The sequence below is a fragment of the Pelmatolapia mariae genome, linkage group LG2 (assembly GCF_036321145.2).
Source record: "Pelmatolapia mariae isolate MD_Pm_ZW linkage group LG2, Pm_UMD_F_2, whole genome shotgun sequence".
Lineage (NCBI taxonomy): Eukaryota > Metazoa > Chordata > Actinopteri > Cichliformes > Cichlidae > Pelmatolapia > Pelmatolapia mariae.
This window is the reverse complement of record NC_086228.1, coordinates 11,960,353-11,986,363: the sequence shown is the minus strand read 5'-3', so window position 1 is coordinate 11,986,363 and position 26,011 is coordinate 11,960,353. Positions and strand designations below refer to the sequence as shown.

Genomic DNA, 26,011 nt, shown 5'->3' with positions numbered 1-26,011 from the left:
TCTGCTCTGAATAAAACTGCTCCCCAGAGACTGTATGATTTGGTTACAGTTAGCATAAATTTAAAAAAGTCATAATTAAATTGAGTTATTAAATAAATAGCTTTGGAAATTCAGAATGTTTTATCCAATAAAACAAATATGCGAAATAAAGACCGTTTTCATGTCTTTAATAGGTTAGAACCGAATTAAATCAGTTTATGAATCAAAATCTGCAAAAATCAGTTTCAAGCTCATCCCGAATTCTTAAGCCTTTTCATAAGCATGACTATAGCCAATCAGGGCACACTTCCCCTGGCAGCTCAGCCAATCATCGCTGTCCACGAGGTGCAGCTCCATATGGGCGGGTCGAGCGAGAGTTTCTGTTGACCAATCAGCTCCTGACAGTTGACAGGAAACGTCAAAGTTACGCGCTGGACAACCAATCGGCGACGGGGGAAGGCGGTTAGTGCCCTCCAGGACCCCACGTGATCCCCCTCAGTAGTTCCCAGGCGGTGCACGGGTGAGCTTGAGGTGAGTGAAAACGCCGATAAATGAGAATTTTTAAAGGGTAGCTCAGCCGAATACAACTGTTTTCTGACAGGTGGTGTTCCGTTCACGTCGCCCGGGCTGTAGTTATTTACATGCTGTCGGTTTCTATCCGTTAAATCTCCTCTCCGTGGCTCCGGCGGGCAGTTAGCACCGGGCTGATGGCTAATTAACCGCAGGTGAACCCAGCTAGCCGTTAGCCCGCTGCCGTGGCCTCCATTAGCGGTTAATAAACGCACCTTAAACCCGAGACTTGTCCCGGTGATCTGATTTGATTAACATGCATTACAGTCGGGGGGTTTTTTCACAGCGAAACTAAAGTTGGTCCGACTGCTTCATTCAAAGTCGGGTGTTCCGTAAGGTGCTATGCTAACATTGGGCCAAGCAGGGATCTGGAGGAGGTGGGCGGTGTTTTCGGGCTCTTTGAAGGGTTTAGGATCAGCTGTTAAACTGTCCAGAGAAGACCGCGCTTTAGGATCCGGGTAGCAAAGCCTACAGGAGGCTGGCAGAAAAAAATGGGTGTATGAAAACAAAAAAAATAAAGTTAATCATAAGCTACGTGCTTTCATGACTGACCTCCATTCACCTGTCCGCTGTCACAGGTGTGTTAGCATCATTACAGGTAGACACTGCAGATTCAGTGACCACTGTGGTCGAGCTTGTCAGACTATAACGGGGATAAAGTGGATGGAAATGAGCTGATCCTAGGCTGTATGTAAGCGCAGGTTTTTACCAGCATGACTTAGAATTACCAGCAGGGGGCGACTCCTCTGATTTTAAAGTAAAACCAGAGCTCACGGAGTGAATGCTCTTAGGCTGGTTTAACACGATACTGAGTTAAGCATGATGTTTTGTGCAACAAAAGGTTGCTGGTTCATTTCCGGTTACCTATAGGGTAACTGAGTAGCCAAAAGTACCTTTTTTATGGTCAGAAAGAACCCTACGAAGTTGGGGGCGCTATGGGCGGTGCTCCTTCATCATTGACAGATCACTCCGTCATATCCACCCCTCTCAGATCACACCTGGGTTCAAAACACCAAAACGGCGATGGTGAAAAGCTCAAAGTCTTAATGTTAAAGTTGAATTGCTCCATGATCTTGAAATGATCACGATCACATCGATCAGGATTAACATCCGGATTGTTTTAAGACATTTCTTCATTAACTAAACATTTGATCTTTATCGAACTACAATTTTTTTTCTTTGGTTCTTTCAGGTGTATATGTAAAGTAAAATCAAAATGTTAATATTAAATAGGGAAACACTGGGCTGTCTGGTATAAGTTAGCAGCTGTTTTTCATTGTAAAGTCTGGCTCAAAGTGCCGCCGCTTGTAGCGTTTACTCCAGGATGTCTGCAGGTGGCGATTATAGGCATGTTAATCTGCAGAAATCTTGGACTTTTGCTTCCTGTAGATCAACATCACTGTAAGGACAGCTGCAACGACATCACATCTGTAGATTTTTTTTTTTTTTTTTAAACAAGACTGTGAAAAAATGAAAGGGTACAAGAATTGTCTGAGTAGTTGGTCTGTCTTAAGTTAGCAAGAACAAAGCGAACTGGTCCGAGATCGGTTAGGCGCATAAGTTGAGATGGTTTCTGTTCCCACATTTAAAAGTAGCATATGCATGCTTGCTTACTGAAGGAATATATGATCATCTCGCTTAGATTACAGGGACAATCTTTGGTGGGAATATGAGGGCTTACACGGAGTGACTCTTTAATTGATAAAATTACCTGACAAATAAAAACCGTATCGTTGATCCTTAACAGAACATAAATAATTCCATTCTCTTCTGCATATCGTTCTGCACTTCGTAGTGGGGCTTCTGCCTATCCCAGTGGTGTACACCTTGCACAGTCTGTCGCAGGGGGAAAAAAAAAATCATAAATTAGAAACAAATTGAGCCAAAACAACCTGACCACGTTTAAATTCAGACACGGCAGTGACAGGATTTGGGATTTTAATCTTATTTCTGCTCTCTGGTTTTCTAAACGCATCATAACGTTAATTCAAACTGTTTTTTGAAGGCACGACCACAGACTGAGTGAGTTGGGCCTGTTCTTGAGTTATTCAGTTTTTCGGGTTCATTGTTCAGCCTAAATGCTAACCAGTCCATCCTGTTTGGTTACGATTTAACTGACACATGCTGTTTAACTGTACACAACCTGAACACCTGCAGCAGTCTGAGCTCCACCGTTTGTCCTGTTAGAGCAGCTTTGCATGATTCACAGTTCCTTATTTATGTGACACCGAGCCTCAGTGCAACTGAGATGACTGAATGCAGAGGTTGCCATCTAATGACATCACAAAAACCCAAGAGTAGAAAAAGCTGACACATTTCTGTAATTTGTGGCATTATCGATGAATTATTAGAAATTGGTTGGTGCGAGGAGCAGCAGATGTCCTTCAGCTCTGAGATTAGATTAAGTTACTAACGGCAACTGGAGCCTTCAGTCTGGGTGGATAACAGCCACTTCAGCTGGTTTCACTCAGCTGATTAGGATTGTAAGCTGCTGTTTTATCAGCCAATCAGAGGCCACCTAAGAGCTTATTGTGAGTTTGTGAGCTCATCAGTGAAGTTCAGCATTGTTTGTGCAGCAGGGAACCGAAAGAAAGGCTTAAAGTAAAATTTTTGTCCTTTTATTTTGAAAAGTAAGGTGTATGCATATCTATTTTACACATTTAAGCGACAGCTTGACAGATGACCCTCCCGTGCACAGAAACAAAACTAACCTGACTAGAATTAAGGACAGAAATGTTTTAAAGTTCGGGCTCCTTCAGACCCCACAAAACGCCTTTGATGCTAAGCTAACGACTAGTGCTGGCAGGTATGCTAATCTGGCTGAAAGGCTAATCTGATTAGCTGGCAGTCTGCTGAGTGAGATGTGCTTAACTTCAGGATCCACTTTTCTTGCCTTTCTTAATCTTAATGCACTTCCTGTCATGTGACCAGATTGTTTTCTTTTTATTTGGCACCAATCGGACTGATAGGTAATTAGATTACCTTTTAGAGCAGCTCATGTCTCAGCATAGATGGATGATGGTTGGAAAACCAGCTCAGATGAGACAAATCTGCTGGAATAAATATTAATAGAGACACTTGGGGTCAGAAGGTTTTGCACTTCCTGTCATGTGGTACAGATGATCTGGATCATGAATCGTTTCCTCAGATTTAATGGAGGATGATGAATGATGGAGAACTTTGTCTTTAGATTAGTCAGCCAGTCTAAAATTTTTTTCTCATTTAAATACATCACCAGTCTTATCTCTACTTGAGACTGCTCCGCCTGCAGCTGCACCTGCACTGCACCACTTCTGTTAATATCTATCAGATGCAAAATCAACTCCAGATCCGTCATTCCCTGGTTTCCTCCAGATTTAGGTTCTCTGTTTGGGCGTCCGCACGCATTCTTTTTCTGCAAATATTTGAATTACAGAGTATGTGTGTGACAGATGAGTGTGGTGCTGTGCTTCATCACAGAGTGTATATGTAGTGTGATATATTCATAGCTTTAAGAAGGCAGGCTCCAGCTTCTGCTGACTGATTTCAGTGAGCTTGTTTAGTTTTCCTTTTAGGAGACCAAGCTCGGCCGTCAGTGATTTTAGCAGACGTTCCGAGTATTGGTTTTACTTTTTTCCAGTGTTCCTGATTATCTTTATCACTTTCTTGTCAGGCTAAAATTCTTTTACTGTCATTAGTGGCAATGAAAAGCATCAATGTAAGAACAACTGCAAACCCAAGTAGCAGTTGGGGTCGCTGAGCCCTGATGTGACGCATCTTTTTGCCAAATTTTTACCCGCTGATGTTGTAAAGTCTTGATTTTTGTTGTTTAATGTGGTTCAGGAACACAGAACCTTTTTGGGCCTGATTTTTCTGATGGTCACTGAACGCAGCAGCTTAACATTGGTTGTGTAATCACGGCATTGCTGCACTGAGAGACGACAGGAAGTCAGTCATCAGTCATGACTGATACAGCATCTCATGTTAAATAACCCGTGAAACAACTAAGGTAGTGGTGTGCGCGTGTGAGTGTGCGCGTGCGCGTGCACACGCATTTCTGCTTGTACCGGGGTGCTGCTGTAATCCCTCGGGGTGTAATCTCATTAGGGTTAAAAGGAGCCGAGGAGCACATCCTGTGGGTGCTCTGTGGTTGGTCACCATGGTGATGGATGAAACGCAGGTTGGCAGTCTGTTAATGATGGAGGAACACGACTTTGTGGATTTTTGTTGTTATTTATAAAAAACAATAAAATGAGAGAAATCTCTGTATAACTAAAATCACGGGTTTTTGGCCCGGCCCTGCTTGCTATTCAGATACAGGTGTGACAGGTTTTCTGCTCCTCTCTGTGCAGACTATGAATCAGCGGGTCGGGTTGTTTGTTCTCCTGGCGGCGGGCCTCCTCTGCCTCAGTTTGGCCCCCGTCTCTCGGGCTGACGATCTGGTCGAAGACGGTCTGGATGGCGACGATGCCGACGTGGAGGACGAAATGGACCTGAGCTTGGCTGGAGATGAGGACGAGGATCTGGAGGACGACGTGCAAGATGAAGCTCCACCTGCTCCTAAAACCCCTCCCAGTCCACAGGTAAGACAGCTTTATTTATTTTTATTTTGTTATTAATAAAAAAATGTGTTTTTCATGAATTCTTGTTAATGATAAATTTGCAGGTGGTAGAAAATCTTTTTTTTTTTTCTTTTTTTTTTGGTTTCATAAAGTCGCTAAGTTTATTTTCAATAGAAGCTGTAGTTACATGGGTCTGCACACTAGGGGCACCAAACTAAATCAGCCAGAAACCATCTCCAAATCCAGATTTTCCTTCAGTTCCGAAAGTCAACTTCTGAGGCTCCACAGAGCCTTCAAAATGGTCCAGATTCTTTCAGTTTCAGTAAAATGATCAACATGGCTGTTCTCCCAGCTGTTACAATCAAGTTTAACCTCCAGCATCCATGAAAAACACAACTTACAAGATTTACCTGAGTTGGCAGCTTGTTATCAGCTACTCTCCATTTACAGGTGATATCCCACACGCTGACTGAAGGAATAAACTAAAACGTACAAATGTGCTATAACTTTGGAAGTAAACAAATGCAGAAAACTAAACGGCACAGGGAGGATGGAGGCAGAGGGTTAAACTGTTCTCAGTAAAAGTTAATGTTGAGAATACCTGATGGGCAGATGAAAAGGGATCAAACTTCAGCCAAGAGAACGTCTGAGACAACGTCATTAACAAAAATAAAAATGGCACACGAGAGAGCAGCACACCACGACTGAGCTCCTGGGTGTAAACCTGACCATCACTGATGACTGGTTTATAAAAGGCTGCATATGATGCATCAGTGACGTCCTCATTTTTATTGACCGACGTGTTAAAAAGGTTTTTAAAAAAGTTGCTTGTTTCTTGTTTTTCTGAAAGCTGTTAAAATTGTATGAATAAAGTTAACTCTATTGAAGTTTTTACCTGTGAGGATTATAACTGCTCTGCTCTCAGTGTTTTTTTTTGTTTTTTTTGACACTGTAGTTTTTATTGATAGTTTTGTCACAGTTTAAACACAGACATTTATTACATTACAGGAGAAATAACCATACAAGCACACAGTCAAAACAAACAGAACTAAAGCGAACAAAAGGTGTGGGTGCCAATTCTAATCAACTACCATATGCATACCTGCCTTTACTCCGCAGCATACATACTCCAGCTTATATACATACTTTTATACATGCATGCATCAATGGATATACAAAGTTATAGACCTTAAATGTTTTGTTCGTTCATTAATTTTCCTTGGTGCCATATAATGTCCACTTCTCCCACTTAGCAACGAAAATATCTTCCTTTAATCTGAGAATGTAAGTCATTTTTTCCATTGCATAGATTTCTCCAACATTTAACCAGTCTTTTGAAGAAGGTGGATCCAGTTTGTACCAGTTTCTTGTTATAGCTTTCTTTGCAGCTATCAATAGGATTTTTGTCAAATACAAGTCGTCGTACATAACATACTCCCTAATATTCCCAAGATATACAGTTTTAAAATTGTGTGGTAATTGATAGCCCAAGATATTGCCTATTACAAGAGTCACGTTCTTCCAAAAATTATGCAGTTTCAGGCACTCCCAAAACACATGCGTATGATGTGCTTCCATGTTACCACATCTTCTCCAGCATGGCAAACTGTCTTGAGTCTGCTTACTTTTGATTTTTGGTGTAATAAAGAATCGAGTAAGATGTTTCCATCCAAATTCTCTCCAGCATCTTGAGTTAGTCGTTGTGTTCTGGGTTTCACACATATCTAACCATTCCTCACTTGAGATATCAGTTTTTATTTCCTGCTCCCATTTCTTTTTTATGTATTCAGTTGATGTTGCCGTGTTCTCTCTTAGGTTTTTATATAGTACAGAAATTTCCTTGAATTGGAGGCCCCTGTATGATTTAATTACGCAATCCAGCATGCCATAAGACGTACGCGAACTTCGTACTTCCTTTGAAAAGTAATCTCTGAGTTGCAGGTACCGGTAAAAATCGGTTTTCTCTAGACTATACCGATCTTTTAAATCTTGGAAACTCATCAAATGGCCATCTTTCATTATTGTACAAATTGCTGTTATTCCTTTTTGTTCCCACTTCCTGAATCCTGAGTCGTGAGCACTTGGTATAACACCAACAACATAGGCAGCCCAGTTTAACATCTTAACCTCCCTTTCCAACTTACTTTGTTTAACTAGGCCAAACCATATCTCTAGAGTGTGGGATGTTATAGGATCAAGGAAATGCTGTAAAGTTTTCTTAAGTTGCTCATTTCCAAGAAATGTCTGGACTGGGACATCCTGTACTTTTATTTCAGTATCTTTCCATTTAGCATTAAAGTTCTAATCACACCACTTTATCGCTGGTCTGGTTTGGGCCGCATGGTAATAATCTTTTAGATTGGGGAGTCCCACACCACCTTGCTTCCTAGATAGTTGTAATGTTGTGTATTTTATTCTAGGCCTTTTACCATTCCATACAAATCTAGAGATGAGCCTATCCCAGTCCTTGAATTTTTCCACTGGGATCTTAACTGGCAGAGATTGGAAAAGGTACAATAGCCGTGGGAGGATACTCATTTTTATTGTTGTGATTCTTGCACTAAAGTCTAGTGTAAGAGTTGACCATCGGTTTAGATCGTGTTTAATTTGAGTGGTCAGTCTATCATAATTTGTTTTAAAAAGGTCACTCAATTGTTTAGTCACAGTTACACCCAGGTATTTTATTTGTTTTGCAGTCCAGTTCAGTTTAAACTTATTTTTAACCTCGTCAGATGGCAAATAGTTGAAAGCCAGTATCTGAGTTTTGGTCACATTAATTTTGTACCCCGAATGTTCAGCAAAGATATTAATTACATTAAACATCGGAATTAAAGTTTGGTTTGGATTTTCTAGGTAGAGTATGATATCATCTGCAAATAAGCTGATGATGTGGTCTTCCCCTTTAATATTTATTCCTCTCACTTCCTCACTTTGTCGGATGGCCTGTGCCAGGGGTTCAATATATAGAGCGAAGAGAAGAGGTGAGAGGCAACAACCCTGGCGGGTACCCCTCTCGAGAGAGATTTGCTCCGTTAGGCTGCCATTGATTCTAATTCGAGCCGTAGGAGATTGGTAAATAGATTGGATGCACATCACAGCACCGTCATTAAAACCAAACCTTTCAAGCACGGCATATAGGAAGTTCCAATCTACACTGTCGAAAGCCTTCTCTGCATCCAGGCTTACTAGGGCCGCAGTGCCCTTTTTTGTTTGTATCGAATTAACTATCTGGAGGGTCCTTCTTATACTATCTTGAGTTCTACGTCCTGAGATAAAGCCAGTTTGGTCTTCATTAATTAAATCTGTCATAATTGCTCCATATCGCTTAGCAATTATAGATGTGTATATTTTGTAGTCCGCATTAAGTACCGATATGGGTCTGTAATTGTTACAATATTCGGTGTCTTTTCCCTCTTTAGGGATTACTGAGATAATCGCCTCTCTCCATGAGGGAGGGGTTACACCCTCCGCAAGGGTATGATTGAAGCATTGGTATCAACTCCTCCTTAAAGTTCTTGTACCACTCTGAGGGAAACCCATCGGCCCCCGGTGATTTATTAGCTTTAAGTCTTGAAATTGCTCTAGATATTTCTTCATGACTGATGGGGGCAGTTAGTTTGCTGTTTTGCTGTGTACCAATACGTGGTAAGTCTAGGGAGTTAAGAAAAGCAGTTTTTTCGTCTTTATTTGAGGAACATGGTTTTTTTTTTTTTTTTTTTTTTTTTTTTTTTTTTACAAGTTTTCGTAATATTTCCTAAATGTTTCTTCTATTGCTTCCTGGCTATACTGCAAGTTATTTGTAGATGGGTCCCTAATCTTGTGAATTGTATTAGCAGCTTGCTGCTGTCTAAGACGCCGTGCTAACAGTCTAGCTGACGATTACATCGACTATCAAAATCGTCGACGACTAATTTAATAGTCGACGCGTCGTTTGAAGCTTTGTAAGATCCCAAAAGACGCAAGAATAAGTAGCAGGATTTAAGAGTGTAATAACGGAGTGAAACAGAAGATGGCAGCACTGCATGTACAAGGATGCCAGCTGCCGTTAAACCCTGAAGAAGAAGAAGTAGCTCTGTCCCAGAATTCATAACGCAGCCCAGCTCAGTTGTCAACAATGGCGGCAGCTAGTTAGTTTTAATATTACTCTTATTATTCTTTCTGGGTCACAAAATAAACGTTTAACATATTTTCAGGCGAGAATGTAGCTGTGTAAACCTCAAATATCTGCTCAGTTTATCAAGACACCACATATTTTCAAAAGCGCTCCGAAGTTTTGGGAGACGTCTGTTAACCACTAGCTCGATAGCTAGCCGGGGGCAAGGCTCACTAGAGCCCGTGAGAACACCGGACTCCCGGCAAATCGTTTTCAAACCCACCGCCGTCTTTCGCTACTCAGGTTAAACATGCATAAGTCACTTAGATAACTTAAAAATGTTATTGTTTGGCTTTTTTTTTAGTATTTTATTTGTTCCTGAGTAAATCGGTTTGCCTGAGATTAAAGTTATAGTTTTTACACAGCTGAATAAACGTCAAGCAGACAACTGGTTATCAGAAGTGTGAGATGCTCGAGAATATACTCCAGTGTCCCGTTATATTTTAGATAGCAAGGAGTTTATTAAACTTCACCGAAACAATCTGCAAATTTCATTAAAATTTAATAAACTATCATCTTGTCTTTATTTTTAGTTAGCACATACTTTAAACACTTAAAGCTGTAAGCTAATGATAGTTATATAAGAGCAGATGCATGCTGGTGCAATAAGCTGTACGTTTTACGTCCAATGGATGCATGACCTGATTAGTCCACTAATCGCAAAAATAATCGGTGACTAGTCGACTATCAAAATAATCGTTTGTGGCAGCCCTATTCTTGAGTAAGTGTTGTGAGTCTTTGAGTAATGTGTATACTCCTTATCCAGCGGGTGATGTTCCCTCCATACATCTACCATTCCCTGCTCTTTCATAAAGGTATTAACCATTCTCTCCAGGCTGTTTTTGCTTCTATTTGTGCTTGTTGTATCAATTCTCTGATCGAATACCACATTAAAGTCTCCTGCACACAGCACTGTCCCTTCAGATTCTGACATGACTATATTAAGTAGAGTCTTCACATTTTGTTGGTTGCTCTCAGGGGGAATATAGAGATTGATTAGTGTCACCGCCTCCCCTTCTAGTTTACCTCTTACAATAATGTATCTCCCCTCACTGTCCCGAATTTCTTTAGAACATTCAAAATTAACTGAATTTTTAATAAGTATTGCTACCCCCCTTTTACGACTTTTCTTGCAAGTACTATAGTAAGAATTTCTGTACCCAAATTTCTTTAATTTATCATGCTCTTCCTGTGACAGATGTGTTTCCTGTAGATATATTACATTGGCATTAAGCTTTCTCATTTTAAGTATCACTTTACTTCTTTTAATTGGGTTATTCATCCCATTGACATTCATTGACACCAGCGTTATATTCCTCATCTTTTCACTGTTAAGTTTAGTTTTATTTTTGGCTTATCACTATCATAGCATCCCACACTAACTCTAAGAACTTGGAACAAGATAACAAGAAACTTAAGAGAAACTGAAAATACGTATTTCTTACCCACTGTGGTTCGGGGGGTATATCCCTTTCAGATTAGGGGCCCCTGTGAGATCCAACCTAGGTTCCTAAAAAAAAAGAAAAGAAAACCTACCACTTTCCGGTCTACCTTGCCTTGAAAAGCAACAAAGTAATGAACCTTTAGTTTCTGAATTCTACTGTTCAATCATTTCCACCGGATTCAAATGTTTGTATCCTCACTTATAAGTTCTCGGTGTTAGATCGCTGCCATCCTAATGCGTTTTGCAGTCGCTCCTCCAGCATCGCGCTTTCCCCGCTCCGCTGCGGCACCTCCACCTGTATTCCTCTCCTCCTTAGCTCCTCCGCCGCCGCCCGGCCGCTGTCGTATGTCCTGACGCCGCTCTCCCAGTGGATCCTGATTCTGGTCAGAGGTGTCTGGAAGCGAATTCCTCTCTCTTTTAAGGCTTTCTTAATTCCAGCGTATTCCTTCCTCTTTTGAATCACGTCGGTAGCGTAGTCATGATCAAAGAAAAGTTGCTTATCCTGATGTATAACTTTTTTCTTCCACGCTGCCTTCAGCACCATCTCCTTGGTTGAGAACTGAAGAAAATTAACCACCACCGATCGCGGAGGTTTTTCTGGTCCGGGTTTTGGCACCAGAGCTCTGTGCGCCCGCTGAATATTTAGAGCAGAATCCAGCGGGAGCGAAAGCTCAGCTCTCAACAAGTCTTCCACAAACTGCAGCGCAGAGTTTCCTTCAGAGCCCTCTTTTAGGCCAAAAATGCGAATGTTGTTCCGTCGGCTACGGCCTTCCAAGTCAGCCAGTTTCATCTGAATATTCCGTTGTTGCTGGAGCGACTGGATTAGAGCGTCGTTAGCGGCCAAATTCCATCTTTCCATCTCTTCCAGTCTTTTCTCAGCTTCTTCGAGTCTGGTCTCATGGCTAGCTAGCTCATTCGCCGTTTTATATTAATGTCTTTCTTGAAGCTGTCGAATTCGTCCTTCATTTCTTGTTTGATGTCTTTCTTAAACGTGGCAAACTCAGTTTTAAACTCGGCTTTAAGTGAGTGAATTTCCTTAATAATGTCCTGAAAGCCTGCGTAGGGGTGGCTAGCTACATCTCCTTCCATCTGCTCGCCTTGCACGCTGTTCTCGGACATGTCTGCGTTGCCTCCTCTTGCCAGCTCCACTTGTTTCACAAAATCCTTAATGTTTCCTTGTCTTTTTGACCTTCTTCCACCTTTCATGGCATTTATTACACGGTTTAGCGGTGGAAATATTCGAATTCTGGTTTTCTTTCGAGTTTTGACCGGGAGCTGCAAGCTTATGCTGCCATCTTCCTTACGTCCCCCTAGTGGTCTCTCAGTGTTTGTTTTGGCTCATTCTGAGGTTTTGAATGTTTAACCCAGAAGTGTCTGTTACCCATTAACCAATCAGGTCGGGAAGTGGGTCTGATGAGAGAGCAGTGATCTGCCCTGCTGATCTACTGACCTGAATTCTCTCTACAGACACAGACCGGACTAAGAGTTGGACCTCAGAATAATTCAGTCTAATGATTTAACGGGTGAATTTTCCTGGAGTCGGCAGGTTTTAGACAGTAACCTGCTCGTGAATCATTTCCACAGTTTTGATCATGTTTGCTTCACTTCCAGTCTGACTGGTTATTCAGAGTGGAGCTGAGGTAAAGTGAACACACCTGAAAGGCTTTGAGCTCAATCTGAGATAGGAAGAGGAGGACGAATCAAACAAATGTGTTGGTTAACCTGCACATGAGGATGTTATAACTTACTTTCATTTCTTCACTCAGGTGACCTACAAAGCTCCTGAGCCGAAGGGGGAACACTTCATTGCAGAGTCTTTTGATAAGGGGACACTGGATGGGTGAGCACCACACGCGCATGAATCATAACCTTCACTTGTTTTCTTTTTCTTACTTTAAAGCTTATTACACGTGTTAGCATCCCACTAATGCATGCCAACTGGTCAGTTAAGGATTTAAGGACACCCCCTCACTGGCGCAGAGCCAGCTTGCTGTAACCTAGTGATGGTTTTTTGTAACATTAGCTGATTTAAACCTATCCGATCAGCCCAGAGTTTGGAACAATTAGCTGAAGTTATTCTCCCAGCAGTTATCAAGACAATCGATTAGTGAAACAGTCATGTGGTTTAATTTGATCATCAGTTTCATCAAAGAAAAGCCTCGGTGTTTGATCTGTGAAAAATGCTGCCGAGGAGTCGGTGTACACGTGTACATCTACCTGTAAACCCCAGAGCTGCGGCGGAGTCGTAACCGTCTGTGTGCTGTTTCAGGTGGATTCTGTCCAACGCCAAGAAGGATGACGCAGACGAAGAGATCGCGAAGTATGACGGTGAGTGCAGATCTGTAACCTCATCGTGTACATGATGACGTGCATGAGCAGTTTTTTACATTGGATATTACATCAGCTGAGCCTGGGATGTCCTAAAAGGGCCACTGTACCGAAGATTACCGCCTTGTTTTAGTGTTTGTCTGTGATGATGATGACGATGTTAACAGGTAAATGGGCTGTGGAGGAGATGAGGGACAGTAAGCTGCCCGGCGACAAAGGTCTGGTCCTGAAGTCTCGAGCCAAACATCATGCCATCTCAGCCCACCTGCTGCGACCTTTCACCTTTGAAACCATGCCCCTTGTCATCCAGTAAGGACAGCTTTGATGTCTGATTCACATTTGAAACTTTGATTGGTAGATGGGTGTGAACACCCAGGTGTTCTCAGTCTGAAAGGTACTGATCAGCAGTGTGATCTGTCTGTGTTCAGGTATGAGGTGAACTTCCAGTCGGGTATCGACTGCGGTGGCGCCTACGTAAAGCTGCTGACTGAGACGCCCGACCTCGACCTGGTCAGTGCCATTCCCACACACGTTAATTCAGTTTAGTAATGATGCCGCTTCAAAAAGAAAAGCAGGACAGTGACTTAAAAAGGTTTTAAATGTTGTTCGACTCGTGATCTAACTCACTAACTCATCTTCCTGTCATGAGCCAAAGAGGCAAATCTATGATATATCTATGAAATGTTCTTATTGATCACTCAAATAAGTGACTGATAAAAACACCTGCAGGCTACGAGGCAGGTAAGCGCTGTAACATGTCCGTGTGTGTCTGCAGGACCAGTTTGTGGATAAAACTCCGTACACCATTATGTTTGGACCTGACAAATGTGGAGAAGACTACAAGCTGCACTTCATCTTCAGGCACAAAAACCCCAAAACCGGAGAGTACGAAGAGAAACACGCTAAGAAACCCGACGCCGACCTGAGGACATACTTCACCGACAAGAAGACTCACCTGTACACGCTGGGTGAGACGCACAGGCTGCAAACGTGTTTATTTCTGCAGTAAATGTTAACAAGGGAGTCTGTGGCCCCTGGCCTCTCCTGGACGTTAGAGGAACTGCAGACTTTGATTATTATTTTTTTCTTTGAGTGCCCAACTCGTCTCTGTTGCCTCCAACAGTGGTGAACTCTGACAACAGCTTTGAGGTGTTGGTGGATCAGACGGTCGTGAACAGCGGCAACCTGCTGACAGACATGACCCCTGCTGTGAACCCCCCCGCTGAGATCGAGGACCCTGATGACCACAAACCTGAGGACTGGGATGAGAGGCCCAAGATCCAGGACCCGGACTCAATCAAACCCGAGGACTGGTCAGTACAAGGGTTTCATTTTTAGTTTGCTTAAACTTTCATCCAAGCGTTTGACCTAAAGAAAACACGGCTGCACGACTGGAACTGAAGTAAACATGTTTGCAGTAAAAGCGTCACGGGGTCAGTCTCGATTTATAAGTGGACAGTCTGATCTGGTTCAGAACGGGGAATACCGGCTGAAGATGGCAGAGAGACACAGCTGATTATGTTGCTCAGTTATTTCTGAGATCGTTTACTTTTCCTGAATTGAAGATCTTAAAATTTTAAGTAAGTTTAAAAAGGGGAAAAAAATTATTTACAATTTATTTAAAAGGGGGTAAATAAAGTAAACCCTCCGTAAGTGTAAAAAAAAAAAAAAATTAAAATCTGGAGATTGTGCTGCTTCTTACCATACACTTCAGTAACAGATTCAGAATGCATTAAAAACATAATCCATGTCTATTTAGAAATCAAAGGCTTACTTCATGTTTTCCTTTAAGTACAGTGACCTCACAGCAGCTATATTATTGGTCAGATTATGTCATTAAAAATGCTCCAACGGCACAAAAACTGTGCAGAGGTCCAGTTCAGAGACTCCAATTAGCTAAGGGGAACCCTAGGAGACAGCTAGCAGCTACGACCTCCTGTGTCACAATCCACCTGTTATTGGGACTGACTCACTGCTGGAGCCTCTGCTGGATGTTAGAGGAACTGCAGGTTTGGTGCTTCCATGTTTGCCACTCTGTGACAGCAGACTTGGGTTGTTGTGTGTTTGCAGGGATGAAGACGCTCCGGCTCAGATTCCAGATGAATCTGCAGTGAAACCCGACGGCTGGCTGGACGATGAGCCCGAGTATATCGGAGACCCTGACGCCATCAAACCTGAAGACTGGTGAGTTACACCTGCCTGTCGGCCCGGAGCAGGTGGAAGGAAAGAAATGTCTAAACCAAACAGAGTACAGATTTTCTTTTCACTGTGAACCGCTTTCCTGACAAAGCCCGTGGATTAATCCACTGCTGAAAATAGTCCCAGTAAAACCTGTATTCCAGTATAAAGAAGATAACCGAGTACTCTTCGTGCCTATCAGGGATGAGGACATGGACGGAGAGTGGGAGGCCCCTCAGATCCCTAACCCCGCCTGTGAGACCGCCCCCGGCTGCGGCACCTGGAAACGGCCAATGATCGACAACCCCAACTACAAGGGCAAATGGAAGCCCCCCATGATTGATAACCCCAACTATCAGGTGAGTCTGACTTCAGTGTGAGGTGATCATTAGATGGAGGGGGTGGAGTCTTTTGGAGGTTCTCCTCACCTCCGACCCTTCGTGTTTTCAGGGCGTCTGGAAGCCGAGGAAGATCCCCAACCCGGCGTACTTTGAGGACCTTCAACCCTACAAGATGTCACCGTTCAGCGCCCTGGGGCTTGAGCTCTGGTCCATGACCCCTGACATCTTCTTCGACAACTTCTTCATCACCAATGACCGCAATGCTGCCGAACGCTGGGCCTCTGATAGCTGGGGGCTGAAGAAGGCAGCAGAGGGCGCCGCTGAGGTGGGTCCATGTTATTAGATCAGATTAAATTCAGTCTTCTGGGATAAATCGGACCTGTATTTGTTTTGGGAGTTTTTTTTCTTTTTCTTTTTTTTAAATCAAGTGTGTGCCATGATTAAAGTTTAAAAAGTGAAGTGACACAGTCACCGCCTCATCTTTCAAATGCTCAGGCTGACCTCACACACCTCAGCGCAGCCTCACGGTGGAGCATCAAACACGTTAAAATTTTATTTTTGCGCAACAGAAATGAAAGAAAATTATGTTTCCTTACTAATGTTTCACAAAACAATTGAATATTAAGGACAAAATCCTTTTCCCATAATTTTATTCCGAAAGGTTAACTTGAATATATTCTTCAGTATGAAGTGAAATGTATCAAGCCTGTTTTTGTGTTAATTTGATGATTATGGCTCATGAAGAGATTTGATTCATTTTAGAAAATATTCTGATCATTTGAGAAACCGGATTACTGAGTTTCATGAGCTCTTAGCCAAAATCATCAAAAATAAAAGGATCCCTCTAAATGTCTCCGAGCTAGTGGATATCCTTTAATAGACATGCGTTTCATACTTATTAGCATGACTGGGAGAAGTTTGGTGTTCAACTCTGATGTCGTTACTGATCATTTAAAAAAATGTGTAAAGTAAAGTGGATTTATTGAAGTCTGGGTTAACGGGAGCCCCGTGATGTTTCCTCATGTGTGAGTTTTTTTTGTTTTGTTTTTTTTCCCCCCTCGTGGTCGTGCAGCCTGGGCTGGCAGCTCAGATGCTAAGCGCTGCAGAGGAGCGTCCGTGGCTCTGGGTCGTCTACGTGCTCACCGTGGCTCTGCCGCTCATCCTTATCTTCGTCTTCTGCTGCACTGGAAAGGTAACACACACACACACACACACACACACACACACATGTCTGGTTTGCTATCCTCGTGGGGACATCCCATTGACATAATGCTTTCCCTAGCCCCTTACCCTAACCCTAACCATTAAAAATGAATGCCTAACCCTAACCCTTACCCTAAACCTAACCATAACCTAATTGTAACCCTGACAGTAAAACCGCATTTTGAGTGTGAAAATTGCTTTCAACCCCGAGGGGACCTGGATTTTGGTCCCCACGGTGCAGAAAGTCCCCACCAGGATAGTAAAAGTCAGATTTTGGTCCCCACCAGGATAGTACGAACCCGTACACACACACACACACACACACACACACACACACACACACACACACACTCTCTCTCTGCAGCATCAAACTGAAGTTTCCTCATTTGAAAGTCGAGTTTCCATCTTGATTTATATAAGTTTGAAGTAAAAGTGAAGCTGTTGCCTCTTCAGAGCACGGAGAGTTTGACATTTTCCCCCACTGAGTGTTACTGTTTTACTCATTCATTTATATTCTGCTGGTAGTAACAATGCATGACTTTATGTTTATGCCTCAGTCAGCTGAGAAGCTCCTATCAACTGTCATCAAACTTTCTGTAGTGAAAATATGAAACTTGATATTTACAAGTTAAAATTCAGCAGTTCAAAGAGCCACAGTTCGATGCTGCAAACCCAGCCTTGTGGGGCACAAGCGTGCATACTCCTGGTGCCGTTCTCAGGCCCGGATCAATGGAAGTCTGTGCCAAATCAACCACACAGATCCATCTGCTGTGGTGACCCTGTCAGGAATAAGAGCAGCTTAGTGCCGCCTGCTTTCCTCAGTGTAATGCTGTCGTGGAGGATTTCCTCACAGGTGGACTCCTGTGATTGGTGGAAATGAATCAATATAAACTGTTGTTATAATTCAAGCTGCATTTTTAACTGTTACTGATAATTGTTTTAAGGTTTTAATTGGACATGAGAAAATCAAACCTCTGTCTGGCCTGCAGTCTGATCTTCAGGGCATCCTCTCATGCCTGCTGTGAAAACCACACATTGTTATTCCAGAGGTTTCATTTAATGGTTTAAGTTGTATCACACTGATTAATGTCCACAGAGGTCGTCAGGATCAGCTCAGGGTCACTTGAGTCTCACCAGCTTGCAGGAAGAGTTTAATGACGCTGGACGCCCTAACCGCGCTGCCACCGCCTCCTCCGGCCCGGTGACTGATACTGCTGCTAGCATAGCTTCACGTCATGTTGTGTTTGTGCTGCTTGTGTGCGTCTGTGGTGCTGCAGTGCAGTCTTTGTGTGTTTCATTAAACCTTGTCACTCATTGGTTGTAATTGTGACACTGATTATAACTGAGAATTCATGACTGGTTTGTTGGTGTTCTGAATATTGGAAAATCAGGTGAAATCCTTTGCAGCAGACCTGCTGGTGGCACAACTCTGTTCTCCTATTGGCCAACACATTCTGAAAATGCTCGTCTGAAAGGGCGCTCTTTATCAAACGTAGGCGAAAACCGTGAGTGAAAGGCAGTGATGTGTTTGTGAATGATGGATCTGAGAAGGCGGTGCTACTGTTTAACTCGCTCTACATGGACCAAAGTCCCGGGCCACCTTCACGTCACACCTGCAGCAGCAGCTCAGCCGTGGAAACCGAAGCTCCCGTCTGTGCTGATGTTAATGCCAGAGGAGGTTTGGACTGCCTGGCTAGGTGCTGCAGGACTAGGACTGAGAACGCTTGAGTTCAAAGGTTAAGAGGTGTGGCCCAGTACTTTGGCCTATAAATACTGTTTCCTATGAACATGTCACATATCTGGCCGTCTCAGCTGTTTCCACTGTGGCATGCTGGCTTGTTCATGGAGAAGGCAGTTTGGTAATAACAGTAAATTACTGGTGCGGGTGTGAACTGCAGTGTGACTTGACTGCAAAAGTAAAACCGTCCATTCATAAATGTGACGGTGCCTTTATGTATTTATATCAGTCTTAGATCCTCAGCTGAGGGAACCTGAAATCATCGTGTTGTTGTTCCTGCGTCATCGTAGCGCTGGTCCAGGATCAGCATGTTACCCAAGAGTTTAGATAATGCTATTTTAAAACTATCACTAGCAAACCACCACAAGTAATGTAAATTTGGCAAACCTCACTTTCTTCTAATTGGCTGCCCCTCACAAACCTCTCAGGTGACCATATCTGGGATATCCTGTCTGTATGACATCATATGGCCTGCATTTGTATAGCGCTTTACTCAGTCCCTAAGGACCCCAAAGCGCTTTACACTACATTCAGTCATCCACCCATTCACACACACATTCACACACTGGTGATGGCAAGCTACATTGTAGCCACAGCTGCCCTGGGGCGCACTGACAGAGGCGAGGCTGCCGGACACTGGCGCCACCGGGCCCTCTGACCACCACCAGTAGGCAAACATGGGGTTAGTATCTTGCCCAAGGATATTTGGCATGCAGCCAGGAGGCAGCCTGGGATCGAACCACCGACCTTCTGATTAGTGGCTGACCTGCTCTGCCACCTGAGCTACAGCCACCCCATCATAAAGATCCAAGAGTAGAAAAAACTGTGATAAACTGAGCTCAGGGGATTATTTTAAATACAGTGAATTCATTATTACAAACTTTGTTTAGTATGAGCATCCACCACAGGAGCGCTTTGAACTGACTTGTTTCCTTCTGCAGAAGAAGAGTTCGGCGTCGCCGGCAGAGTACAAGAAGACCGACGAACCTCAGCCTGATGTGAAGGAGGAGGAGGAAGAGGAGGAGGAAGCTGAGGAGGCTCCGAAGGCTGAGAAGAGCAGCCCAGGTTACTGAGATCTTCAAACTGATTCTGTTTTTCTTTTGAGTTTGCAGCTGTTTCTTAATCTGATTCATCTTTGCTTTTCAGACACAGAAAAGAGTGAAGATGAAGAACCTGCAGAGGAAGAGGATGACGAAGAAAAAGAGAACACAGCTGATGAGGTGAGGCAAAGTTTCATCACAGCAGATTCAATCGTGACTTTTCATCTCTAACTTTTGAAAAGATGTAAAAATTAATAAATAAATGAAGGTTCATTTTGTATTTTGTCATTTATATTTTACAAAGAAAATAAGTTTTTGTTTTTTTCTAAATGTCTTCGCACCAGTCTTTAAAGCTTGTTGCAAAGATAAACTCTAATTTCATTTTATTTTCTCAGATTTGTTTTGAAGGAGTCTGAAACACAAAATGTAGAAAACTTGAAAAAGCCTCAATTCAGCAACCGCTGCTTTCCAGGAGAGTTTAAACCCCTGACCAGTCTCAGCAGATGGCTGCCCCTCACAGAGTCTGGTTCTGCCTGAGGTGTCTTCCTATTAAAAGGGAGTTTTTCCTTCCTACTGCCACCAAGTGCTTGCTCAGATGGGGTCCTCTGATTTTTGGCTTTGCTCTGCATAGTCATAGGGCAAAGATGTCAGACTCGTTTTACATTGTGGACCCCATACAACCCACTTTGACATAGGGCTGTTCGATATAATGATATATATTGGATGACGATATGAAAACGTCTATCGTTTCATATTACACTATCATTTGTTTCATGGTGTGGCAAAATAAACTGTTTACTGCAATATTTTTTCATGGTTTTGATGGTCACTGTAGTGGCTATATTAATTTCATAAAGTTCTCTCTTTCTCTTATATTTAAAATAACCACACTACGGACGGACAAGCAACTGTTTTTACATGTTGTCGTTAGCAACAACGACGATAAACCCAGCGTGTGGCTCCACTGTCCGCTTGTTTATTTTCCACAAACTTTTCACAATAAAGCTCAATATCCTGTTGAGATTTTTCCAAATAAACCTAAATGATGACAAACAGAAAGACCAGTCAAAGCAAATCCAGAACCTTAATCCTAAACAAGTGGCTACCTCTGTAGCATGGACATGGTTTGGTTATGAAAAGTCTGACACAGACCAGAAAACGTACTATGCAAATTATGCTGCAAACCAGTCCCCACCACAGACTCAAACACAACAAACCTCTTCTACCACTTACACAAGAACCATGTGACAGAGTGTGGAGAGAGTTTATGGGTGAGAAGCAAAAAAAGAGCAGTCAGGTGCACAAAATAAACCTTAGACTCAAACGTTAGAACAGGCTTTACCCGCAGCACGCCGTCAAATAAAAACAAAGAAAATGGCGGCCGTTACAACTTATGTCCCAAAAGATTTATAGCTTCATGCATTGGTCAAAACACTCGACTCCAGGTACACGACGCCCAGCTGAAAACATTTTACGCACAAGTCGATTTGCCCGATATTTACAGAAAATGTAAAAAATTTGTGATATATATTGTTGTCGGGAAAATAAATGTCTTCTATCGGGATATGAGATTTTGGTCATATCGCACAGCCCCACTTTGACCCTAAGTGGTCCAGACAGGTGAAACCTCCCTTTGTGTTATTATAAAGAAGTTTTAACTACACATTTAATCCCTCAAATATCAGAATATTAGAAGAAGAGGAGCAATTTGATGAGTATTTCTTAGTTTTTCTACATGATTAACAGGTGCTGCTGTAGTAAATTATTTTAATTTTAAATAGCGTGTAAAATTAAAGAAAAGGGGTTCTTGTTAAGAGAAAATAGCCTTTTTCTTTTTTAACCTGTAGATTTTGAAAAAAAAAAACAACTCTGAATTTTCTACAGTAGATTGTAAACACAGCTTTTCTGTCGTTTCATTGATCATCTATTACGTAATTACTTTGCTGTAGTATGATTGGTCATGGGGGGTGGAGAGAGGTCTTTATCAGTAGGTGAAGCTGCAAAACATTTAAAACCCTCCTCATTTTTCCAAAGCTGCGCATTGCATAGGACTGGAGTCTATCCTGGGCTGACTGTGGCCCACAGGCCGTATTTTTGACACCCCTGTTGTAGGGTTTTTACAGTATAAAACGCCTTGAAGTGACGGTTGTTGTGATTTGGCGCTGTATGAGTAAAACTGAATTGAATTTTTCGTCTGAGGCTGTGCAGTCTGTTTCAGATGATTTGATTTGAGCGAGTAACATCGAGCTTCCTCTCTGACTTAAATTGACTCGTCGTCTCGCCTTCGTTTCCTCTGCAGAAGCTCGAGGACGATGTTCTGCGGAGATCTCCGAGGAGCAGGAAGCCCAGGAAGGAGTGAAGTCTGACTGCAGCCCTGACCTCAAAAGCTCACCCCCTTCATCCCTCCTCCCTCTCTCCTTCCTCCTCCTCCTCCTCATTCTTCTTCCCGTCCACTCTGAGGCGATGAGGCCTGAATGGAACCAGTGGAAGCAGCGACGGGAAACTAATCAAGACCTCCAACATGGACACCTGATGATGATGATGATGATAATGATTATGTGTATGAACAGCGCCGAGTTAGATTCAAAGGATTTTTGTTTTTCAAAGAGATTTACTAAAACTTGCTGTGTCATTCCTTCACAACACCTGAACACTCGAACCTGCAGGACCAACATCCTGTCCACCGCCATCGCCACCCTCAGCGAGCCCGCTTGAGGCAGTCTTTGTTGAGCTTCCAGCAGTCTCTAGCCTTCCAGCAGCCAAAACATAAGTCAGGTCAAACAGTCTCCAGGTAACCAGGGTGTTAAACAACCAATGAGAACACTCTAAATCGGTCCCTGGAGGGGCTTAGCCCAGCATCATCCTGCTTGAGCCGCCGTGATCCTGCTGCCTTGCGTCGTCGCAGTCTGGGTGAAAACACCTGCTGACACGACACCAACAGTTAGGATGACTTTAAAATCTTTTGACCAACCAGAAGTCTTCCTCATTCCTTAAAGAGCTTATAAACAGTTGGCTAATCCAATATGTCGTCATCTAGCTAACACAATGTAACTTGCTAGCTAGACTAACCGTTACCAACAGTCAGTGAGTAAGCATCGAAAAAGCCCAATTAGCTTACCAACATGCTGCTAATTAGCTTTGGGATCAGCTTGCCATCATTGCTCGGGTTTTGTTTTGTTTTTAAATTTGATCCACCACCAGGCTGCTAATGAATGCTACAACAAACTTAGCAACCCTACCTGTGTTAGCAAACCTATAAGCTAACAGCTTGTTTATTACAGTAAATCAGCCTGTTGGTGGTTATCCTACTAACGACCACAGTTTCCTGCTGGCTAATCGGTCGAGCTGGGGATGTTATCCAGAAACTACTAGGCTGTTTCTTCACCCTCCTTAAACCTGGTGTTAGCTAGGTGCTAGTAAAGCTAGTGAGCTGTGTGGCGCTATAACACAGTCAGCCCACCAATGCTTACAGCAGCTAGCTGCTAACAGCTTGTGGAGTTCATTGATTAGCTATTAGTCATGCTAACGTCTGAAATAATAAACTGGTAACACCTTTTCTTCCATTTTTCGTCTTTTTCTTATGTAAATGTTAGCATATGTTAGCTCGTCTAATTTAAAAAAAGGTCAAAGGTCACGTACGTGCAACAGTCTGCTGATCTCGGGTATGATAGTTGTGTGAATGAAGGTTCAGCTCATACACACACAAAAAATCTTTAAAATTAAGTTTTGTTTTTTTTTGGTTTTTGTTGTTGTTATAACAGTGGCGCTCTCTGAACATTTGAACAACACAAAAACACTACCACAATGAGGTGCTTAACATCTCAGCTGTCCGCCTGTAGAGTCAACGGCCTGGTGGTGGTTTTCAGGGTGTGGAGCATAGGCGTGGCTCAAAGCTCAGGTGGTGTGAAGTGGACCTTGTGAGCTGAAGCAGTTGCCATGTGTGACCACAGGTGGTGCCAAATTCAGAACCAATACCCCCGGAAGATAATCACGTGACCTCAGCGTCAGGCTGGGAAAATGCCTGGTGTCCGTCCAACCAACAGTTTTAAGTCCTGCCTTGTAGCGCAAAAAAGTTATTTATTCATAGAGTGAGACTTATTTTTCATCTGTCTGTGATAACTTACCAAAAAACAACCATCGTTCTTAAACTGGTAAAACCAGAGATCAGCATATAAACTCTGACTGGTCGTGTAACACGCTGTTACGGTGTCCCGTCTGCAGCCCTCTGGTGGGCCGAGAAAGCGGTTGGCTGCAAAATCAATAAATTTAAAAGTTGTTTTTCATTTTCTAACTTGATTCTCTTTTGAGCCTGAAGTCATCTTATATGAAGCAGGTGTCAGAGGTAATGCTGTCGGTGGAGAATCAAACTTAATAAAGAAGGAGAAACTCCATCTTTGGTTTGTGTGATTATCAGAGTTTGGGTGGATCAATGGGAATCACAGAACGAGCCGGATTTATTTTCTCACTAATAATGCTTCAAATCAAATCATTTGCTGTAATTTTTGACTATTCTGATTATAAATCGTTATTGTCCATTCAGTCAAATCTGAATTTTACAGACTTTAACCTTCACTCTTCTGATATTTTCTTTTCCACTGCCAAAATAAAAGTGCCTGGCAGGTAACAATGATTTCAAATATCTGTGTGAAACTTATTGATGCTCTCAAACCCTTGATCACCTGTTTATGTGCTAATCTTCCTGCAGGACCTTTTTTTTTCTTTTGTTTTTTTTCCCGTCTGAGGTGAAACTGAACCAATCAGCAGGTGGAAAATGATTCCAGTGTGAATCCTGAGCCAGATCCTTTTTTTCAGTCGGGACAGGCTGCTTGTGATTGCCTGGTGGTTTATGGCAGGTGTTGAAAGTTTGTGTCAGGTGACCATCTCCTCTTCCTCGTAGGATGATTTTGCTGGCTCTGCTGCTTGTAGTGGCCGTGAAGATGCTGTTGTTTAGGCACGATGGCGTTGTTCACGGCGTTGTTGAAGCTGCCTCGCTAACAGACTGTAGACTGAACACTGTACCTGCGGGGGAGACTCTGCCTCTGTAACTCTGCTTTTTATTTTGTTCTGTGTTTGTACTAACGGTTGGCCCGGCCACCGTCCCCACGTCCACGCTGAGTGGACCTGCTGACAGGAAGCTCCAGCTTTCAATGGAAATACTGTGATGATGGAGCCTACTCTGTGTTTATGTGTGTGCGGACACGTGGTCAACACTCGATTTGATTAATAAAAACATCAAATGGAAACAGAAGCAGAGGCAGCAGCGTGGTTATTTACTATTGTGCTTTTCTTATTTTAGCTCATAAATAAGCATGCCATCTCTAACAGTATTTTTATCTATTTGAAATTAACTTTTTTCCCTCAAATTAACTTTTTTCCCCACTTTTTCATGTAAACTTAGTCTCGTTTTTTCTTATAAATCTAACATTTGTCTTCTCTTAAAGCAGCCAATCATAAAGTCAGTTTATGTGTCAGACTGAGGCTGAACTGCAGGGCTGTCCTGGTATGAGATGAAGGATTATTATGAACCATAAATCATGCAAAGCTACTCTGGAATAACGCTAATTCTCGTTTCCACGGCTGCGAGCTGGGGGACACCACTTCATGAAGCTGATAGAATCACATCATGTGCAAAAAAGCAGAGATTAGATCCTATGACCACTGAACCAGACACCCTCTACAAGTATACTTACCCCTGCGTGCCATCTCTCACCGAGGGCAACTCCAGACTAGAACACAGCTGCTCACCAGGAAACAGATTCAAGAGGTATATCTACTCCTTCCCCACCAGAGAGGCAACTAGGTCCCAGGAACAAGTTTCAGTAGCCAGGAATCGGACCACCAGGGCCACTGCACATGACTCTTACCCAACTCACATAGCACTCCAACCCTATGGCGCGTGCCGCCACCTGCTAGTAGTGAGCCCACAGATTAATTATTATATTTACTTAAAATAAAAGCAAACAAGCATTCAATTTCTGTAGAGGTTTTTGTTTCCTATATTATTCTTTCTAATTTATAGTTTAATGTATTTTTGTATGCCCAACCATGCTTTTTTCTATTTTTGGTTTCTTTTTCTATATTAATTTCTATGTAACTCATGCATAGTATTAATTAATGTATTTATTTTTGTATTTTTCCTAATCTATGATTAATTAATTCATTAATTTTTTCTGAGGGGCGAGGCAGGAATCCTGGCCCCATTAGTGTCCTTCAGGGGCCGCTAATGACCCCAGATAATCTTTATTGTGGCGGTCAAACTGCTGATGAGTGTTTAACCTGCTGCCAGTAAAATTAGCTGACAGCGGTTTTCATAATTAAAAAAATTATATTCATATTAAATTAAATTAATATTTAAAAAGTGAATTTATTTGAGTTTATTTGTTTTGGGTTTCTTTTTGTTTTTTTGTAGTACAATAACCCACTAACCCTCCCTTGAACAGATTTACCGATCGTACACTCTGTGCGCGTGTGTGTTTGTTATGTATTGTTCTACAGT

At 42.5% G+C, this 26,011-nt stretch overlaps 1 protein-coding gene across 2 annotated transcripts; it reads left to right on the top strand.

The window, feature by feature from the left end:
• The first annotated feature begins 430 nt into the window (after nucleotides 1-430).
• Nucleotides 431-24,763, top strand: canx (calnexin). Of its 2 annotated transcripts, XM_063493001.1 has the most exons (16): nucleotides 431-510; nucleotides 4,881-5,111; nucleotides 12,454-12,527; nucleotides 12,957-13,015; nucleotides 13,183-13,324; nucleotides 13,444-13,525; nucleotides 13,791-13,983; nucleotides 14,139-14,328; nucleotides 15,086-15,199; nucleotides 15,396-15,552; nucleotides 15,644-15,859; nucleotides 16,607-16,726; nucleotides 17,834-17,938; nucleotides 19,417-19,540; nucleotides 19,622-19,695; nucleotides 21,815-24,763. In XM_063493001.1, the coding sequence occupies exons 2-16, from the start codon at nucleotides 4,884-4,886 to the stop codon at nucleotides 21,872-21,874; spliced, it is 1,938 nt and encodes a 645-aa protein (XP_063349071.1). In that variant the 5' UTR covers nucleotides 431-510; nucleotides 4,881-4,883; the 3' UTR covers nucleotides 21,875-24,763. The 2 variants fall into 2 exon arrangements, with proteins under 2 accessions (XP_063349071.1, XP_063349081.1); XM_063493011.1 differs by lacking the exon at nucleotides 17,834-17,938.
• The last annotated feature ends 1,248 nt before the right edge of the window (nucleotides 24,764-26,011 follow it).

Coding starts and splice junctions, on each gene's coding strand:
- canx (XM_063493001.1), top strand. CDS start 4,884: ATGAATCAGCGGGTCGGGTTGTTTGTTCTCCTGGCGGCGGGCCTCCTC. Junction 13,325..13,443: donor ACCATGCCCCTTGTCATCCA/GTAAGGACAGCT, acceptor GTCTGTGTTCAG/GTATGAGGTGAACTTCCAGT. Junction 19,541..19,621: donor GGCTGAGAAGAGCAGCCCAG/GTTACTGAGATC, acceptor TTTGCTTTTCAG/ACACAGAAAAGAGTGAAGAT.